The sequence below is a fragment of the Notolepis coatsorum genome (genome assembly GCF_963971535.1).
Source record: "Notolepis coatsorum genome assembly, chromosome: 1".
In the NCBI taxonomy this organism is placed as follows: domain Eukaryota; kingdom Metazoa; phylum Chordata; class Actinopteri; order Aulopiformes; family Paralepididae; genus Notolepis; species Notolepis coatsorum.
The window spans coordinates 316,355,198-316,376,836 of record NC_140165.1 but is presented as its reverse complement, the minus strand read 5'-3'; the positions used below and the strand labels follow the sequence as shown (position 1 = coordinate 316,376,836).

At 42.7% G+C, this 21,639-nt stretch overlaps 1 protein-coding gene across 1 annotated transcript in view; it reads right to left on the bottom strand.

Annotated features, from left to right (window-relative positions):
• Nucleotides 1–21,639, bottom strand: part of LOC311226353 (double-strand break repair protein MRE11-like) — a 58,185-nt gene that overhangs the window by 11,238 nt on the left and 25,308 nt on the right. Inside the window, exons 12-17 of the mRNA XM_084311782.1 lie at nt 14,380–14,480; nt 8,339–8,509; nt 6,856–6,915; nt 5,457–5,628; nt 3,130–3,234; nt 1,131–1,195 (exon numbers count right to left, since the gene is read on the bottom strand). Of these exons, the coding sequence (XP_084167908.1) occupies nt 1,131–1,195; nt 3,130–3,234; nt 5,457–5,628; nt 6,856–6,915; nt 8,339–8,509; nt 14,380–14,480 (674 nt within the window). The remainder of the gene's footprint in view (nt 1–1,130; nt 1,196–3,129; nt 3,235–5,456; nt 5,629–6,855; nt 6,916–8,338; nt 8,510–14,379; nt 14,481–21,639) is intronic.

The window sequence follows — 21,639 nt, the reverse complement described above, 5'->3', positions numbered from 1 at the left end:
TGACCGCCTGGGGTCTTTCGCTCAGAAAGTCCAGTACCCAGGCGCTCAGGGCGGAGCTCAGACCTAGCTCGATCAGCTTGTCCACCAGTCTGGTGGGGACTATGGTGTTGAACGCTGAGCTGTAGTCAATGAACAACAGTCTCACATAGCCCCCCTTCTGACGGTCAAGGTGCGAGAGGGTGCTGCTGTGCAGTACCTGGGAGACCGCGTCGTCGGTGGACCGGTTTGTCCTGTATGCAAATTGCATAGGGTCCATATCACTGGGGAGGGAGGCACAAATGTGGTCCTTGACCAGCCTCTCGAAACATTTCATGACCACAGAGGTGAGTGCCACCGGTCTGTAGTCATTTGGACATGTTGGGGAGGGTTTCTTCGGTACAGGGATGATGGTAGACATCTTGAAGCAGGCAGGGACCACTGACTCCGCCAGGGATTGAGGTGTGCGTGTGCAGTGTTTCCCACAGGATTTTGTGAGACTGTGGTGGGTGAACCTCCGGGGGCATGGTCCCCCGGAACTTAAAAAAAAAATTTACATTTTAAAGTCACATGCATCAATCTGGTGCACTTTGAGAGCAAAATAAAGAGGCTAGATCTATGATGAACTTTGTGCTCAAAACACAAAATCGACTATAGACTAGTGCTTCCCAATCCTCTCCTCGAAGCACCCCAGGTCCCCAGCCGTTCCATGTATTTGTTAAATTCCACCACCAGCACATCTGATTCAACTTAACAAGCCCTTTATTAGTTGAATCAAGGTGTGCTGGTGGTGGAATTTAACAAATACATGGAACGGCTGGAGTGCCTCGAGGAGAGGTTTGGGAACCACTGGACTAGAGCATACAGTACATTTGAGCCATCAAAGAAATGAAGCAAAGTGGGTTACCTGTGTTGAACTGGTTTATTTTTTAGAAAATAAAAAAATACTATTACGACTAATACCACTGCCAATACTACTGATACATCCCTATTGGCAAACTTTATATTTAAAAAGATATATACAAAAAAAAAAAAAAAATTTAATTACATTTGATTTTTGGTTCATTATAAAACCACAGTCTAGGTAATTAATGGGAAACACTGGTGTGTGTGTGTGGGGGGGGGGGGGGTTGTGTTGGTTAAGACTGACTCACGTCTTCCTCTGTGTAGGTCTTGGAAGCTGCCCCTCGAGCCGGTCTCTGAGAAGGAGCTTGGAACGCTGAGGAGAGAGAGAAGGGAGGAGGGAGAGAAGGAGAGAGAAGGGTGGAGGGAGAGAAGGAGAGTGGAGGGAGAGATGGAGAGAGAAGAGGGTGGAGGGAGAGAAGGAGTGGAGAGGGAGAGATGTAGAGACAGGAGAGTGGAGGGAGAGATGGAGAGACAGGAGAGTGGAGGGAGAGATGGAGAGACAGGAGAGGAGAGGGAGAGATAGAAAGACAGGAGGGAATAGAGATGATAAAATGTGAGTGTGGAAGAATACTGAAACTGAAGTAATTTATAATAAAACACAAGATACTTGTGCCCTAATGATGACCACTCAATGAAGAAGAAACCCAATGGCCGCCACAACCCAGCGTGTAGATAGATGGGCAGCGAGAGAGCAGCCTATCACCAGGGTGGGCCCCTCCCTTTTTATTTTTTTATACTTATACATTTTTATTTACATTCATCAACTTACAACATTTAGACAAGACTGAAACAAAACCAAACATAAAACAGTACACTGACTTGGGTCCCTTGAATTATTTTCATACAATAAAGGCGAAGTTCAGCAGCTCAGAACACCATAAGAGAGACCACTAGGGATGGGTACCTTTCACATTTGAACCAATACCGGTACCTGTGAATCGATACCGGTACCCAACGGTACCTTTTTTCGGTACTTTAGTCTCAAGAAATTTTATTTACCTACCTCAGTCGTAAAAAAAAAAATCCAAACTTCAAATAACTACAATTTCGACAGTTTTCGGCTTGTCATTGCTCCGACTGCTTTGTTGTTGAATCAAGTCAAATCCTAGGTAAGCATATATTGTGCGTGTGAACGTTGACATGAAAAGAAAAAAGTAAAAAAAAAAAAAAAAGTTTAAAAAGTTTAAAAAAAAATACCGGTAATAATAAAACGTTTTTTTTTTTATTTTTTTTTCGTTTTCTCACTTGATTCGATACTCGGTAGTACCGACGTGTTTCGGTTCGGTACCTCAAAAGTACCGAATTCGGTACCCATCCCTAGAGACCACCCACTCCCGCCATCCAACCCGAGAAACGGGACACCCCCCCCGCATATCCCAGGTCCACTACGCGTGGAGCCGAGCTCCCAGAGCGCCCCCGCCCTCGATAGCCAGGTCCCCGGGCCACGAGAACCCCGAGCCCAGGATCGCAAAAGGCCAGAGCACCACCACGCCTCAATCGCCCTCAGACTCCCCGCGACCCCAAGACCGGTGGGCCCCCCTCCTTGCACTGGTGCTTGGTCAAGTTAGGCCCACGACACCCCCGCAGGAAGGCTCAACAGCTAGTTCCAGCGTCCCAGAAACACCCCCTCCACGCTGGCTCCCATCGCTCCATGGTATATCCACAAACCGAACCTCCCTATGCTATCCTATGTCAAAAATAAAACAATTCCTGATACCAATATCACACGTGAAACTGCAACAACAGAGACGAAAAGGAATACTCTGGCCCCCGTTTGTTTACTTTGGCCCCCAGCTGACATTATTATTTCTCCTCAAACCAATTCCACTGACTGCCCTTTTTTCAACGCTTCTTTCTTCCGACATCTCATTTACCGCTTTTCACAAACTCCCACGCATTCCCAGACTCTCCCCAATAATGATACAGTCGATCGTGCTCTAAATCCTCTGCATCCTACATAAAAGTGTAAAAGAAGGGAGCTCCAGTAGCTCACCACGTACCGCGAGTGCTATTTCAGCGCCGTGGACAACCGCGCTCGCGCGGATCTGGGGCTGAGCGAGTTCGAATCCCGGACTGCAGCCATGCCTTTCCCAGAGTGTCTTCCCCCCCATCTGAACCCTTTCAGCCTGCTTCTGTCGGTCGAACTTGACCAAGTATAAATGCGATAAACGTATAAAAGAGCCAGGGAAATGGCCAAAGTTTAAAAAAAAATAAAAAAAAGTGTAAAAGAAGATCATACAAACATACCGTCCATTATGTTCCTGCTTTGGACGACAGAGGCTTTCTGGGAGCGACTTCGACCGGCCGCTGGCTTTGGTGCTGGTTTCGGTTCTGCGTCAGCACCTGCAGACAGACAGACGGACATGCAGGCAGTTCGGACAGACAGACAGGCAGAGACGGACAGACGGACAGACACAGACAGACAGGCAGGCAGGCAGAGACAGACAGACAGACACAGACAGAAGGACAGACAGACAGACAATTAACAGTACTATTATTATTTTTTTTAAATATCTTTAAAGACAGTTCTGCTTCATTAGATACAGTATACAGAGTGCTAAGAGACACGGGACGAGAGAGGGGGAATGACGTGGGTCAGAGGTCGTGGCTCAGATTGGACCCCAGGATGTTGTGATTATATGGCGTGTGTCGCAGAGTAGCTTGGTGAGCCGCTAGAACAAGTACATTCATTACAATAGAAGATTATTAATTAAAGTCAATGTACACAAGGCAATTGAAATGTGTCTTTTCGCATATCCTTCCTAGTTACACACAGTCCTAATATCCCTCCTAGTTACACATACAGTCCTCATATCCCTCCTAGCTACATATCCCTCCTAGTTAGTTACACATACACAGTCCTGGTAAGCTCCTTATACTACATCATTATTGGTAAGCTACCTCCTTATACTACATCGTTATTGGTAAGCTACCTCCTTATACTACATCATTATTGGTAAGCTACCTCCTTATACTACATCATTATTGGTAAGCTACCTCCTTATACTACATCATTATTGGTAAGCTACCTCTTTATACTACATCATTATTGGTAGATACCTTCTTATACTACATCATCATTGGTAAGCTACCTCCTTATACTACATCATTATTGGTAAGCTACCTCTTTATACTACATCATTATTGGTAGATACCTTCTTATACTACATCATTATTGGTAAGCTACCTCCTTAAACTACATCATTATTGGTAAGCTACCTCCTTAAACTACATCATTATTGGTAGGCTACCTCCTTATACTACATCATTATTGGTCAGCTACCTCCTTATACTACATCATTATTGGTAAGCTACCTCCTTATACTACATCATTATTGGAATGGAATTTTGGAACCTATGGAACCCGTTCTAGTGACTGGCTGGTCCTGAACACATTCGCGGCCATTGGGGACCGTCTAATCCCACTCTATGAGGCCAGCTTTTCATTACAAGTTTGTTTGTAGAGCTAAATCTATATTTTATATTATTGCTATGTGTCCATTGTCATTGTCAATTGACAGTATAAACCTTCCCTTCAATATGCCATAAAGATTTTTTTTTTCATCAATACGTTCCCGTTTTATAGCGTTGTGAATATGAACTATATAGCGCAATGGTCTGGGGTGATTCCTGCAAAGCTATAGGGCGCTAAGCTAATAACGTTAAATCGTTCGGCCCTACACAAGCTAGAGTTAAAAATCAAAATGCATATGATCGTTATCATGTACCACCATGAATGCATGAAAGAGGGGGGGGGGGGGGGGTCGTTTCTGATTATTGTTTACCAATAACGGCATTCGTTATTATAACAACATACGCTGGTCAGGGGGATGGCTATGAGAACAAGGCCAGATCAGACTGAAATTGACGTCAAACCGCTCTTACCTGTGGCCGGTTGGATTCCAAAAAGAATTTTCCAGTTATTTGATAGCCATCTGGTAGAGCGATATGTCCATTGGCTGATGCTATATTCCTTTACTGCATACTGAATTCGGCGTTGCAAAAAGTATTCCAGGCGATCTGGTAAAGCCCTCGCTTCAGGCTAACAGAAAAGCTAACCCGGAGTGAAAAAAAAGTGACACCCGGTGTGCAACAGGGGAAACTGCATTATCGAGACAGCGGCAATACCAGGATCTGGCCGGTACTGCACTTTCGGAGTCCCGATATGCCGTTTCCAGCCAACATACAGCTCTGTGACATTGAGTAGGATATTAAAAAGCAAAACAGAGTGGTAACACGTATATATACGTGGTTGGCCACGAAACGGTTAAGGTCCCTGAGTTTGCTCTGAACAGGGTAAATATGCATTTTGCTATGGAGCCCCTCTAAGCTCATGGAATGAACTCCAACAGTCCTTAAAGCTTGAGATTCTCCCTTCTGTTGCAGAGTTTAAAACCTTAATCCCCAACCTTTGTCAATCAAGCTGTACATGTTTTAATTGTTATCCTTACATGTCTTTTTTCTTCTCATTTCTGTATCTACACTCGACGCGACTGTAAATGAGGGGAAACCTCCGTTGCCTTTCGAAGTTTAAATAAAGGTTTGAAATGAAATGATTAGCTGTGGTAACTCACCCCGCCCCCTCCCCCGGGTGCCCCTCCCCCTGGCCCCCCTCCCTCGGCCCCGAGTGGGGGGGGCTGGTGTCCCCGAGCTCTCGTCGTCGGAGTCCATGGCGAAGTCACCCGACTCGTCTGGTGCGTCCGTGTCGCCCCTCTCTAGACGGTGGGTTTTGGCTCTGTCCATGGCCTGGGAGGAACAGCACACGTTAAGGAGAAGCCAAAGTGGGTAACGCGATACTTTAACCCTTTCACTACCACACTATAGAAGGTTAACCCTTTCACTACCACCACCCTTTCACTGTCACTACTAGTGTGGTAGTGAAAGGGTTTAGTGTGGTAGTGAAAGGGTTAACCTGCTGTAGTGTGGTAGTGAAAGGGTTAAGCTTCTGTAGTGTGGTAGATAAAGGGTTAACCTTCTGTAGTGTGGTAGTGAAAGGGTTAACCTTCTGTAGTGTGGTAGAGAAAGGGTTAGCCTTCTGTAGTGTGGTAGAGAAAGGGTTAACCTTCTGTAGCGTGGTAGAGAAAGGGTAACCGTCTGTAGTGAAAGGTTAACCGTCTGTAGTGTGGTAGTGAAACGGTTAACCTTCTGTAGTGTGGTAGTGAAATGTTAACCTCCTGTAGTGTGGTAGAGAAAGGGTTAACCTTCTGTAGTGTGGTAGTGAAAGGTTAACCTTCTGTAGTGTGGTAGTGAAAGGTTAACACTCTGTAGTGTTGTAGTGAAAGGGTTAACCTCCTGTAGTGTGGTAGAGAAAGGGTTAACCTTCTGTAGTGTGGTAGTGAAAGGTTAACTGTCTGTAGTGTGGTAGAGAAAGGTTAACCTTCTGTAGTGTGGTAGAGAAAGGGTTAACCTTCTGTAGTGTGGTAGTGAAAGGGTTAACCTTCTGTAGTGTGGTAGTGAAAGGGTTAACCTTCTGTAGTGTGGTAGTGAAAGGTTAACCGTCTGTAGTGTGGTAGAGAAAGGGTTAACCTTCTGTAGTGTGGTAGTGAAAGGGTTAACCTTCTGTAGTGTGGTAGTGAAAGGTTAACCGTTTGTAGTGTGGTAGTGAACGGGTTAACCTTCTGTAGTGTGGTAGTGAAAGGTTAACCATCTGTATTGTGGTAGAGAAAGGGTTAACCTTCTGTAGTGTGGTAGAGAAAGGGTTAACCTTCTGTAGTGTGGTAGAGAAAGGGTTAACCTTCTGTAGTGTGGTAGTGAAAGGTTAACCGTCTGTAGTGTGGTAGTGAAAGGTTAACGGTCTGTAGTGTGGTAGAGAAAGGGTTAACCTTCTGTAGTGTGGTAGTGAAAGGTTAACCTTCTGTAGTGAAAGTGTTAAAGTGAGTCATTGCTGCATTTGTGTGTGTGTGTGTGTGTGTGTGTGTGTGTGTGTGTGTGTGTGTGTGTGTGTGTGTGTGTGTGTGTGTGTTTAATACCAACCTCCTTGATCTCCTCCTCTTCTTGGACTGTGTTCCTTCTCGAGTCTCTGAACAGCTTCACCTGAACAGCACACGGGCATCCATGTTAGTCTTACACCCATATAAGGTAAGATGAGATATTCCTTTATAGATCCCCTTTGGGTAAATTCGGGCGCCATACGCAGCATGGGGGAGGGGCTACAGGTACAGGCATGATACTAGTAGACGACATAAATATAGGCAATAAAACTATAGTAAAGATACAAATCTATAGGGCTGTAGCGAATAGTTCGAAGCTTCATCCATAACGTTGACATTCAAATTCGAAATCAACATTAGAATTTTATGTGTCTATTATTCATTCTGTTTAAACCAATGGGGGTTTTTCTTCACAGTTGCAGAAAAAGATTAGGCTACACTAATATTATAAAGAAAGTTGATTAAAAACACAAACAAACAAATGTAATCAGATTAATCACTTTATTCAAATTGAGGATTTAGTTTGAGGATATTTAAAAAAAAAAAATTATTACGTCATAAAATATGATGACAGACATTCGAAGCTTCATTCGAATACTTCAATAGAAGCTTCGAATGTAAAAAAATAAAAATGACATTCGGTACAGCCCTACAAATATACCCCATCAGTCATATTATACGTTACAATAAATATGGTCAATAACACTTAGAACCTGAATATATACTATGAGTAAGTAAAGTATACGGTATACATACATATTAGGTACCCTAACTGGCATGATATACGTCATACGTACATCTGACAAGTCCTCTACCTCAGTGGTTCCCAAAGTCGGGGTCGCGACCCAAAGGTGGGCCGCGAGCAGCCACGGGTGGGCCGCGAGATGATTTAAAAAAAAAAAAAAAAAAAAAAAAAAAAATTAATTTTTAATTTTTTAATTTTAATTTTTTTTTGTCGGGCCACTGAACTTAGAAGCAGGCCAGGACAGTGTTTCTAGTTGTATTCTAAAATTCTATTCTATTGTATTCTAAAATGTGACTATATGGTTTTATATTAACTTAATAAATAAACAAAAACGAAAAATCTACTTATTTCAACGAACATTTCAAACTAAATAACAGATTATGCACATAAAATGCTGAAAACAACCGAAGCAACAATAGTATTTTAATGAGGCTATTATTATTATCATTATTATTTTGCAACAAGTTAGCCCTCTCATAAATAGCACATATAAATGAATAACTAACTTGAACTAACTTAATAGGATTGAAGTGATATTTGGCTTAAAAAATCGGTCACCTGGCAAAAAAAAAAAAAAAAAAAGCCAGACAATGTGCATTGGGCCGCGGCTCTCTGACGCCTTATTTTCTGGGCCCCGGCCTGAAAAGTTTGGGAACCCCTGCTCTACCTCATCTCTGCACCTCTCCTCCACCTCCTCTACCTCTTCCTCCTCCATCTCCTCTACCTCATCCTCTCTTCTCCACTCCACTCCTCTCCTCTCCTCTCCACCCTCCTCTCCTACCTCTGCGTCTATGTCGTGCTCATTGATCACTCCTCTGGCCTGCAGGTGGCGCTGTGTCTTCTCCAGCTGGAAGTTGATCAGTTCCTCGATGGCGTCCTTCTCGTCCTTGTCTATGAACTCCTGAAGGGCCTTCCCCATGCCCTGCTCCGTCAGCAGGGAGAGCTGGACCTTCTGAGAACGCAGACCAACACACACACGGACGGCATCAGAAACACCTCGTCTTCCGCCAAATGGTTTGTTTATTTTTTTCTTTGCTTCTTCAGACTACAGAGAGTGGCCCGTTCAGCAGAACGCACAATTGGAGGTGGGCTTCCCACTCTCCAGGACATTTACAACAAGCGTTGCAGGGGAAAGGCTAAGAGAATAATCAAAGACTCTAGTCACCCAAACAACTGCCTCTTTGAACTGGTGCCGTCAGGCAAGCGATACCGGAGTCTCATGGCCGGTACAGAGAGACTCAGAAGGAGCTTCTATCCCCCAGGCCATCAGGATGGTCAACGACAATGACACTATTTAACAACCCATCATCTACACTCACAGCACACACATCCACATGGCACACACACTTTAAATAAACACTCACTGTAGTAGCACCCACTTTACTCACTTTAACACACTTTATATTTATTGGTAAAGAGATTTACACTACAATTCATACCTCATTGCACCTTACCTAAGTTGTACCTCATCCCATTTCTGCATTGTACTGTATACTGTAACTCACTGTTACTCTTTTTTACTCTGTATTGTATATTATACATATGTATCTTGACTGAACACTTTTTGCCTCCGTACTTTTTATCTATTTTTATACTTTTTATCTATTTTTATCTAGCACTCTCCCAGGAGCTCATAGCAGAAAAAAGCATTTCATAGATTTTTTTTTGATGACAACTAATAAGGAAACTTGAAACTCATTTCAGATATTAAAGTGTTTTTATTCGACACAAACTTGCATTTTTCCGCGATCCGATTGGCCACTGACGTTTCTGGTCATGTGACATCTGCGCCAATCGCGTGACGCCTGTTTCTGCGCCTATTTCCGCCTCTAACAGCCTGCAAACTACCTAACGCCTAGTTTATCACTGGTTAAGCTTATAGGCGACTCTTTCAAAGTTGGTTAAGGTTAGAGTTTGGAATCAGGGCTGGTGTTCTATCGCCCTAGTCTAAGACAAACTCTAACCTTAACCAACTTCGAAAGAGTGCCTAAGCTTAACCAGTGATAGAAACAGGCGTCACACGATTGGCGCAGATGTCACATGACCAGAAACGTCAGTGGCCAATCAGATCGTGGAAAAATGCAAGTTTGTTGGTAAAAGACTACACGCTCCCGGGTTCGACTCCCGGACCCGGCGACCTCTGCCGAATGTCTTCCCCCATCTATCTCCCATACTCCTCTCTCTATCGGACTGCCCGGTAGCAAAAACCAATAAAATATCTACCAAAAACATAATAAAAAAAATAAAAATAAAAAATAAAAGTAGGCATTGGCATTCGAATTCTAAATCAACATTCAAAATTTTTTTTTTTTTTATTTGTTCTTTTTTTCTTTTCTATTCATTCCGTTTAAACCAATGGGGTTTTTCTTCACAGTTGCCGATAAAGATTAGGCTACACTAATATTATAGTATTAAAAACTGATGAGTTATATTCATTAAAGAAAGTTGATTTAATTGATTTAGTTGGGCTGGGGCTTCTCCCTGGGCTGGGTCTGGAAAGTTGATTTAATAAAGGATTTAGTTTGAGGATATTTAGTGCTCAGTTCTTATTCATTCCTCAGATCAGATTTCTTTTGTTTGGCTGACGAACCCTGACGAAGTTCGAATCCCAAAAACAGGCTTCGGGGAGACAGCCTTAGCCTCCACTGCACATCGACTTATACATCAAACCATAAAGTGTGACTTCAGTGGTGTGGTTAGAAGTGGTGGAGAGAATAAAAGCTAGCTTATAATGGTAGTGTCTGGTTAGGAGCGAGGGATAATGGAGGTACTATCCAAAGAGGGGTCCGGGAGGGGGGGGGGTTCGAGCTGGAGCATATGTGTGTAGGGTTTTAGATAACAGGTATTAGGGGTATATCCTATATAAGACATTGGTATAATTGGTAATTTCGTTGGATATACACTGTATACGGTAAAGTATTATTATATATTTTTTTTGCTTTCTGTTTCGGTGCTTGCATGTCATTTTAGCCATCTTAATTGTTAGTTTCATTATGTATTGTGTGTCGAGTACTGACTTTTAATAATTTTGTTTTGCAATAATAAAAAAAAAAAGAAAAAAAAAAAAAGTGTGACTTCAGTGTCCTCCATGTTAAAAATCCATCGTCGTTGTTGTTTATTCGCGCATGCGGGTCAGTTCAGGAGCGTGTGACCAGTTCACACTGCAATCCCATCTTGGCCACATAGTGAAAAATAACGTGAACAGCCAAACAAAATAAATCTGATCTGAGGAATGAATAAGAACTGAGCACTAAGGCCTGCAGTGTGAACGCAGTCCAAGATAGAATTCTTAGACCTTTTCATACATTTTTATTAGGGTCTATTTAAAAATGTTACTCTGTCTATTCTATTTTAGTATTGCCGTCTATTTCAAAACTGTCTATTTTATATGTGTATATCAGTGATCATCAAACAAGGCCTATTGGGATGTTAGATCCTAATATGAAAAAAAACAATGTGATTTAATGTTCTGTGCCTCATCTTCACTGTCTATTTTGCTGCCGTCTACTGTATGCTGGATTTATACTTATTTTACGTCTGCACTTCACGCATTGCTCTTGCCCATGTGGTTTCTGCTGCTGTGAAACACTTTTGAGTTGCAGGAGGCAATACAAATAAAGATTATTATTATTATTACTACACATGAAAAGCTTAAACTTGGCCAATGAGCTCAGTTTTCTCTCTCACCCGGTTCAGTCCGCCCTACGCTTTTTAGAGCCAGTGATGAGGGGGGGGGGGGGGGGATATCTAGAACTGAGGCCACGCCCCCCGCAGTGAGTTCATCTCACTGCTTATTGGACGTCCACTTTGTTTCCTTGCTGTACCACGAGCCGTGGGATCTCTCCTGGCTGTTCCAGGGAGAGGCCTGGAACCCAGCCCCCCCGCGGACTGCTCAGGGTCAGTCTACTCTCCTGGCTGTTCCAGGGAGAGGCCTGGAACCCAGCCCCCCCCCGGACTGCTCAGGGTCAGTCTACTCTCCTGGCTGTTCCAGGGAGAGGCCTGGAACCCAGCCCCCCCCCGGACTGCTCAGGGTCAGTCTACTCTCCTGGCTGTTCCAGGGAGAGGCCTGGACCCCCCCCCCCCCCCCCCCCCCCGGGTCAGTCTGCCCCGGTACCGACCAGGGAGCGCAAAGTGTTTTCCTTGAAATATGACTTGATGGAATGCTTTGTTTTCAAATTGTCCCCTCCGCTGCGCAGTGAGCTAGCAATGAGAGATGAGAGTGTGTGTGTGTGTGTGTGTGTGTGTGTCGTGTGTGTGTGTGTGTGTGTGTGTGTGTGTGTGTGTGTGTGTGTGTGTGTGTGTGTGCGAGAGAAAGGCAGCTTTGTGCAACAATGTGGAGAGAGAGAGACACATATATAGAGAGAGATCGACAGAGAGATACAAATACAGAGACAGGCAGAGAGAGAGACATAGACAGGCAGAGAGAGAGACATAGACAGGCAGAGAGAGAGAGAGAGAGAGACAGACAGGCAGAGAGAAACAGAGAGAGACAGAGAGAGACAGAGACAGAGAAACAGACAGGCAGAGAGAAACAGAGAGAGAGAGAGAGAGAGAGAGAGAGAGAGAGAGAGAGAGAGAGAGAGAGAGAGAGAGAGAGAGAGAGAGAGAGAGAGAGAGAGAGAGAGAGAGAGAGAGAGAGAGAGAGAGAGAGAGAGAGAGACAGAGAGAGAGAGAGAGAGAGACATATAGTAGAGTTTGACCAGATTTGGGGAGAGGAGGAGGGTAAAGTGTATTAGTTTAAAACTCTGGTTATGGAGTACTGACACGACTCCTGACATGCAAAGCTCGACACATACGGTACATATAGTACAGATATTGGCCTGTTGCTGTGTATCTCGTGGAAAGATCTATGAGGATTCGGCCATTTTTAGCTCTGGCTGTTATAGTACATCAAAAAGACAAAAGTTTAGATATGACATTCGGAAATAGATTTTTTTTTTATCATCACTACTACACAACTGAAATAGTAATAAAGTGATTCTTGTCCGGCAGCGTGGCCACATGAGTAGAGCTCCGGACTCGGAAGGTCGGAAGATCACCGGTTCGAGCCCCGGTCAAGGCCGTTGTCGGAAAGTGGCATCGTTGTCCAGCAGGGGGCACTCTGTCCTCTGGACTTGTCAGTAACAATGCCCCTGTTACCGTGATAGGGACACCGTATAGCTCAAGTTTCAAGTTTCTTTAATAGTTGTCATACAGAAGTACAGAATACTTTTATACAAAATGCTTCTTACTGTTACGCTCCAGAGACTGTGCTAGACAAGATAGTATCAAATAACATAGTATAGCATGTAAAATAGAAGTAAAAATAGAGGTCACAGTGTTCAGTATAGACATTTGGAACCGCTTTTAGTTTTAGATAATAGGTATTAGGGGTATATCCTGTATAAGACATTGGTATAATTGGTAATTTCGTTGGATATACACTGTATACGGTAAAATATTATTATAGACTTTTTTTTGTTTTCTGTTTCTGTACTTGCATGTCATTTTAGCCACCTTGACTGTTAGTTTCATTATGCATTGTGTGTTGAGTACTGACTTTTAATAATTTTGTTTTGCAATAATAATAAAAAAAAAAAAAAAAAAAAATACATTTGGAACCGCGAGTGCCGTCCTTCGGATGAGACGCTAAACCGAGGTCCTGACTGAATCTCGGTCGTTGAAGAACCCAGGACGCCTATCGCAAAGAGTATAGGGGGTTCCCCGACATTCCAAATTCCCAATCAGGTCTCTGACATCAAGGCCACCTTAATCATCCCTTCCCCTTAATTGGCTGACATCAATCCCTGTCTCCTGAGCCGTTCAGCCATTGTGTAGTGTGATGTGTGCCTGGTGCCAGTGCCATGGCAGCCATTGAGCCTGTGTAGCCCAAGGTTGGGTGCTACCAGTGGTGGTGAAGGAGGCCATTTCCACCCTACATTGTGGGGAGCGCTTTGAGTGTCTAGAAAAGCACTATATAAATGTAATGGTCATTCATCATGTATCATGGTAACATCCCCTATTAGTCGAATAGTCGACTATTCGATCGAAAGTAGCCATAGTCGACTGCCAACCTCTTAGTCGAATGCAAAAAAAATTATACTTTTTTTTATAATTTTTTTTTTTAAAGAAAAGAGGCCTAGAAGCGTGGCTAACGCTAATAGCACGCATACCAGAGGAGGCTAACTGCCTACGAAAACAGGCACAGAGGCACTGAAAGAGGATTTCACCCATCTAATGAACACACTAGACTAGACAAATATCAAGATGTATCCATCAGTGGACCAATTGCATGCTTTTGCAGAGGACAAGAAGCCTTCAGTCGACTCCTTGAGACGTTAAGCACCTTTTTTTTCATAGTCGACAAAAATTTGAAGGAAAAAAAAGTATACGGTAATATATATATATATTTTTTTATCATTCCATTTGGGCTGTGGGGGGTGCTTAATGTCTGAAGGAGTCGACGGAAGGCTTCTTGTCCTCTGCAAAAGCATGCAATTGGTCCACTGATGGATACATCTTGATATTTGTCTAGTCTAGTGTGTTCATTAGACGGGCAAAATCCTAATTTCGGCCAATCAAAGTCGACTATCCAAATCCTTAGTCGGGGACAGCCCTAACACACACACACTTACAGTTTTAACTTGTACTAAATGCGAGTGTCTCATCATGCCACAGCAATAAGGGCTCACAATGAAAGTTTGTCTGAGGGAAGCAGCGATTGTGATTGGAGGATCAAGAAAAAGAGGGTGGGGCTTGAGATAGTTTGTGTTGGTTCTGGGTAGGGAAGGGGACGCCCGGGGGGGGGGGGGGGGGGGGGGGATGAATGTTTTCAGCACGTACCTCCTCTGCCACCTGGAAGTACTGCTTGACCAGGTCCTCCACTCTCAGGCCCTCGGCAGCGCTGCCTTTAAACACCTGGCCGTAGTCAATGTTGGCCTCGTCTAAACGCCAAGAGGTCAACACAAGCATCATGTCAATTAGGGCTGGGCGATTCTTGCTCAAATGTGAATCACGATTTTTCTCTCTAAGAATTGAAATCACGATTCTCTCACACGATTCTTATTTTTTCAATAAAATCATTTATTGCACTCTCTTTTTTTTATCCACTTTTTCTCCCATTTTCTATATTTTCTCCCATCCCAATTTCGTATCATCCAATTCAACCCTCCCCTGTCACGAACACCGTTTCTTGCCTCCCACAAGCCGGCTGCAATGTGGACTAAGTCATTCGTGGCGAGCGCCTTGCCCACTACGCCACGTAGCCGCCCTTATTGCACTCTTTCTTAAACAGACAACATAACATAATATCAAAGTGCTTGACTTAAACTTAAACATAACATATATGAAAGTGCGTGACTTAAACTTAAGTCTCTTGTAACATACAAAATAACTCAAGTCAGAATCGTCATTATTTAAAAAAGTATAGTAAAAAGTAAAAAAATAAAAGTAAAAAAGTAATATTAAAAAAACTAAATTATAAAAAAATAATCTTCATAATTTAGAAATGAGATTGCATAGGTCTATGAATCGAGATCGCAATATTTTTTTCGATTAATTGCCAAGCCCTAATGTCAATCGCCGTAAGAATTTGCAAAGAAAAACAATGCCGATTTATTTTGCACATATCCCAAAACGTCTAGAGACAGATTAAGCCAATACTGGTGTGTTGATTACAGCTCAATGAAATGGTGTAGAATAGATGGAAGAATAGTCAATACTGGTGTGTTGATTACAGCTCAATGAAATGGTGTAGAATAGATGGAAGAATAGTCAATACTGGTGTGTTGATTACAGCTCAATGAAATGGTGTAGAATAGATGGAAGAATAGTCAATACTGGTGTGTTGATTACAGCTCAATGAAATGGTGTAGAATAGATGGAAGAATAGTCAATACTGGTGTGTTGATTACAGCTCAATGAAATGGTGTAGAATAGATGGAAGAATAGTCATTTGCAATAGGGGTTGTTGTTGTTGTTGCCATTAGGCCCCTTTTTCACCGCAGCCACTCTGACATCACGGGCCCAGAGGGTGAGCGCAGGTGTGGTTAACCCTTTCACTGCCACACTGCCAAACGGTTAACCCTTTCACTGCGACAATACACAGAAGGTTAACCCTTTCACTGACACCCTACAGAGGGTTAACCCTTTACTATCACACTACCGACGGTAACCGTCGGTAGTGTGATAGTAAAGGGTTAACCTGCTGTAGTGTGGCAGTGAAAGGGTTAATAATAACACGAGGATTCTGTTCCATTTAGGAGTCAGACAACGGGGACAATACCACACCTGCGAGGAACTGAACCATAATTAATTACATAGTTATTAATAGGGCTGTCTTAAATGCTTCGAAGCTTCGAACGTTCGATTCGATGGCACAAGTTTCGAACATTAAAAAAAAAATAAAAGTTAAAAAAAAATAAAAAAAATATATAATTTTTTTTTTTTTTTACTTCGATTTGTGTGTGTGTGTGTGTGTGTGTGTGTGTGTGTGTGTGTGTGAACTACCCATCCCAGTTAGGACAGCCGAATCCCGTCCAATCTTTCGCCGTCGACTAAAGACTCACTTCTTCAACCATTATCTGAAATGATAAAAAAAAAAAAAAAAAAAAAAAAAATCTAACCGTGACTAACCTTACTGTCATGCACTTGTCCTAATAAACTAACCTACACTGTAACACGCAACACTTTGATGAACATTGTTACTCAGCTGATAGAGTTGTACCCTTCTTGCTGTCTTGTCGTACAGAACTTGTAAGTCGCTTTGGATAAAAGCGTCAGCTAAATGACTAAATGTAAGTGTGTGTGTGTGTGTGTGTGTGTGTGTGTAGGTGTGTGTGTAGGTGTGTGTGTGTGTGTGTGTGTGCGCGCACCTTGTAGAATTCCACACATAAGAAAGAAAGATACTGGGATGAATAAACAAAATAGGAAATAAAATGTAGAAATGCATGCAATACATAAATAAATATGAATCTCCATATATGAAATATAACATTTAGATAAGGTGCTACTGAGATGTTTTGGTGAGTTCTTTGTTTTTTTGTGGAAGTTGCCCTTCTTAAAAATGCATGAACATTCACTGATAATTGGTCTGTAGTGGAGTCTACAAGGTCTACATTGCCGGACCATGTAGAATCCGGACCTTGTAGACTGACATAATTCTGTGCATAGTTTAGTCTACACAGGCCATATTTCAAATAATCAAAATCTTACTTCATTCATCTTAAACATTCTTGATTTGGGGGATTGGTAGTTCCCATGAAATCTGAAGTTGTTCAAACGACAACAGCGATCCACCTTGAATTAAATCACACAGCCGAGTGAAACCTTGTTGGATGCGTCAGTCACGAAAGTAAGTAAGTAAGTAAGTAAGTAAGTATTTATAAAGCACCTTTCATACATGTCATGTAGCTCAAAGTGCTGTACACAATTATAGGCATATATAACGATAAAAGCAATAAAGTCATAGTGATCAGTTAAGATCAATGTCTCCTATTGTACCCATTCCTTCATCTAAGAAGTTTGAAAGTTTGGGAGGTCCGCAAAAACACGCCTTCAGCTCAGAAGCTGAGGTGTGTCAAAAACTTTTGAAAAACTGGAGGCGTGTCTCCTATTGTACCCATTCCTTCATCTAAAAAGCTTGAAAGTTTTGGGAGGTCCGCAAAAACACGCCTTCAGCTCAGAAGCTGAGGAGTGTCAAAAACGTTTGAAAAACTGGAGGCGTGTCTCCTATGTACCCGTTCCTTCATCTAAAAAGTTGGGTCCACAAGGCTTATCCTAGCCTCATGGATCCATCAGGTTTTTCCAAGCCATAACTATTTGTAAGCTAGACTGTATAGGTACGTTTTTAATTTTCCTTTAAAAATGTGTATAGAGCTGGCGTTTCTGATGTGTGTTGGTAGTGTGTTCCATAGTTTTGGGGCATAGTTGGCAAATGCCATACTTCCTATCCTTTTTTGGTTTCTGGGCGTGTCTAGTAAACCTGTAGTGGATGACCGTAGCGTTCTTGAGGGCAGATAACTAACTAGGGAATTTGCTATGTATTTTGGGCCTTGCTCATTAAGAGCTTTATATGTTAGGAAAAGGACCTTAAAATCAATTCTATGAGTTATTGGAAGCCAGTGCAGAGTGGCCAGGACTGGAGTGATATGTTCTCTTCTCCTTGTATGAGTTAGTAATCGAGCTGCAGAGTTTTGGATAAGCTGAAGCTTCCCAATGGTTGCTTTGGGAAGACCAGTGAACAGTGCATTACAATAGTCAAGCCGACTTGATACAAAAGCATGAATAAGTTTCTCTGCATCCTTTTTATTTACGAAAGGTCTTACTTTCGCTATGTTTCTTAGGTGGAAGAATGACGTTTTCATGGCCTTATTTATATGAGACTTAAAGGTCAGGTCTGAGTCCAAGATGACACCTAGGCTTGTAACCTCAGTCTTTACATAGGATGACAGACTCCCCAGGTTTTTACAAAGCACTTCCCTTTTCGCTTTTGGGCCGATCAATAGGATTTCGGTCTTGCTTTCGTTTAATTTTAGGAAGTTATTGTTCATCCACTTGTTTATTGCTAACAGACAATTTGTAATGGACTGTATGGCTGTAGTGTTATTTGGTTCTGCGGAGATATATAGTTGTGTATCATCAGCATAACTATGGAAGCATACATTGTGGTCTCGAATGATGTCCCCGAGGGGCAGCATATATAGTGAGAAGAGTAATGGACCAAGGCAGCTTCCTTGTGCGACTCCAAAATTGCTGTTATGTTCCTCGGATACATTGTCTCCAAGCTTAACATAGAACCTTCTCCCCTTAATGTATGTTATGAGCCAATTTAGTACATGATCGGAAAAGCCAACCAGTCTTTCTAGACGACTGATCAAGATATTATGGTCAATCGTATCGAACGCTGCACTAAGGTCCAATAGGACAAGAATTGAGACTTTGCCAGCATCGGTGTTTAGCCTGAGGTCGCTAACTATTTTGGTAAGGGCAGTTTCAGTGCTGTGATTTGTTCTGAAACCTGATTGTAGTTCATCCATGATGTTATTATCTTTGAGAAAGGAGTTTATTTGTACTGAGACTATCTTTTCTAATATCTTGCTGATAAATGGAAGGTTCGATATTGGCCTATAGCTTTTTAGTTCGTTTACATCTAAGTTTGTTTTCTTTAGTAGTGGTTTTACTACAGCTGTTTTAAATGCATCTGGAAAAGTGCCTGTTTGAAGAGACATATTTATGATTTCAAGGACATGATTTGAGACACTATCAAACACCCGCTTGAGAAATGCTGTTGGTATAGGATCGAGGCAGGAGGTGGCGGAATTACACTCAGAGACAATCTTACAGAGGTCAGGTAATGTAATACATGTGAATTCCCCCATAGTTATCTCAGGTGGGGTTTCACTCATAGCCAGATCCATATCAGCGGTAATGCTTGCTCTAATCAATGATATTTTTTCATTAAAGAAAACTGCGAACTCTTCACATTTTGTGGCTGATTGCTGCGGTATATGGGGGGGTGGTATGTTAATCAGTCGGTCAATGGTGGAAAAAAGTACCCTCGAGTTACCCATATTTTCTGAGATCATTTTGGAAAAATATTCCTTTCTCGCAAGTTGTATTGCCTTATTGTATGCGCCCATGGCGTCTTTGTATAAATTAAAGTGAGCTGTGAGTTTGAGTTTCCTCCATTTTCGCTCGGCTATCCTACATTTTCTCTTGTTATCTTTAACATTGGTTTTATTTAGCCATGGAGAGATTCTATCAGTTTTTACCTTTTTAACCTTTAGAGGGGCAACAGTATCTAACACAGTTGACAAGGTGCTGTGGAAGTTTTGCACTTGCTGATTTAAGGAGGATTTACTGCATTGGTCGTATGATTTCATCATACTAGAGAATTTTGCTTCAGCTCTAGCGTCCAGAAGCCTTCTGTGAACTAGGAATTCGCTTCTGGTCTTATGTAATATTAGGCTTGTACCATAGAACACACAATAATGGTCAGAAATTGGAATTTGTTTTACTGATATATTCTCAATGTTTAGCCCTGTTGTTATTAGTAGGTCCAGAGTGTTGCCATGTTGGTGGGTGGCCTCGTGAACATGTTGCATCAGTCCAAAACTGTCCAGTAGGTTCAGAAACTCACAACCCCTGGGGTCATCCTTTTTGTTGATATGAATATTTAGATCTCCATTAAGAATGATTCTATCATACCTGGTAATGCAGATCGATATGAGTTCTGAAAATTCCTGTATGAAGAGTGGCGAGTACCTTGGTGGTCGATACAATGTCACACATATTACTGGCATTTCTGTTTTCAATACAATAGCAAGGTATTCAAACGATAAAAATGTTCCTAGGTCAATATCATTGCACACAAATTGAGTGGAGATGATTGCTGCTATTCCTCCTCCCCTCCCACTCTGTCTGTTTGATTGATAGAATTTAAAATTGGAAGGGCAGGTCTCAATCAGTGTTGCTACACCAGTGATATTGTCTAACCATGTCTCTACTAAAAACATACAATGTACACCATGTTTTACTATGAGTTCATTTATCAGAAATGATTTTTGTTTCAGCGCTCTAACGTTGAACAGTGCTAGTTTTAGCTGTACGGGTTCTGTAGTGGGGTGTGAGATAGTCTGTGGTTGAACACTGATATTGATAAGGTTAGATTTACATATGGGACGTGATAATGAGTAATTGATTAGTCTTTTGGTGATCAGAATCGGGATGACACTCAACGTGTTTTTTTGTAGTTTAGGCTGCTTCTGTATATAGTCTACAGAGCTAGATATGGTTGGTTGTCAGGCCAGTGATGCTATACTTTGTATGACGTTATGTATTAGCACATTTACCCCTGATATGTTTGGATGGATGCCATCGGGTCTGTAATGGTCTTTCCTGGACCAGAGCAGATCAAAGTTATTTATATAGCAAAGTCCTATAGTAGTACAGTGGGTCTGTAGCCATTTGTGCAACCAGAACAGACGGCTAAATCGCTCAGATCCACGACCTATGGATGGAATGGGGCCAGACACAATGCATATTTTACCCAGGCTTTCAATAGTGAGTATTAGTGATTCAAAGTCAGATTGGAGTTTAACGGATTGTCTAGCCATTACGTCATTTGCTCCGATATGAATAATAACGGTGTGGGCGGACGGATATCTCTCGATGATTTCGGGAGTACACTCCAGTAAGTCAGTAACTTTTAAACCGGAAAAACAATACGTAATGCCGTGTGGTATTTGCAAAAACCTGGTGATGGAATCTCCGATGAGTAGGATCTCTGGCTGTTCCTGGATGCATTCCCCGTCGTAGATGGCCAGGTTTCTATGGTGAAAAGCCGCAGGAGTAGCGTCTGCATTGCTGGTGGAGTTAGACGGTTGGTCGGGCAGCAGCGCCGTGAGGAGGGGCTCATTCACAGCGGCATTTCCATCGATGACACTCGCCGTTTGAGTGATCATCCTGGTATGGGCTGCAGAGCACCGCAGACGAGGGCGTTTAAACTTTGGGGAGTCGGACCCATCGCGTGAGTCTGGGGAGCTTGGCGATGCGAGAGCAAACAGGGCAGAGCGCTTTCTGCTCCGGGGCGCAGATATACTTCCATGGTTGAGTTGTGAGCTGGAGAGGGCCGTCGTCCTGGTAGCTTCGCTTGGAGCCTGGCTAGTAGCTAGGCTAGTAGCTATCCTCGGATAGTCTTTGAGCAAAGCTACACTACTAGCAGCAGGAGACGGAAACGAAGGAGAGCCAAGGATGCTGGAATCACTACAAAGAGGATTGAATCGGTTTGATAGTTGAGGTGATTCAAGGGGATCATATAGAGGAAGGGAGAGCTTCCGTCGGCCCCTCACCACTGTCGCCCAGGAGGGACTACCGGTGCGGCCTGCGTCCGTTTTTTCCATGCTAGCCAGCTTGGACATTAGCTCCGTTTGACGCTTGAGAAGATCCACTACTAGTATCTCGATGTTCTTCAGTTCCGTTCGCATCTCTGCGACATCTGATGTTGGAGCCATTTCCTCGGGGGAGCTCAGCACTGTGAGTACTGTAGCGTGTAGCTGTAGCTATGGCAACAACAAGCGCCGATAGCTTTAGGTCACGTCCAGT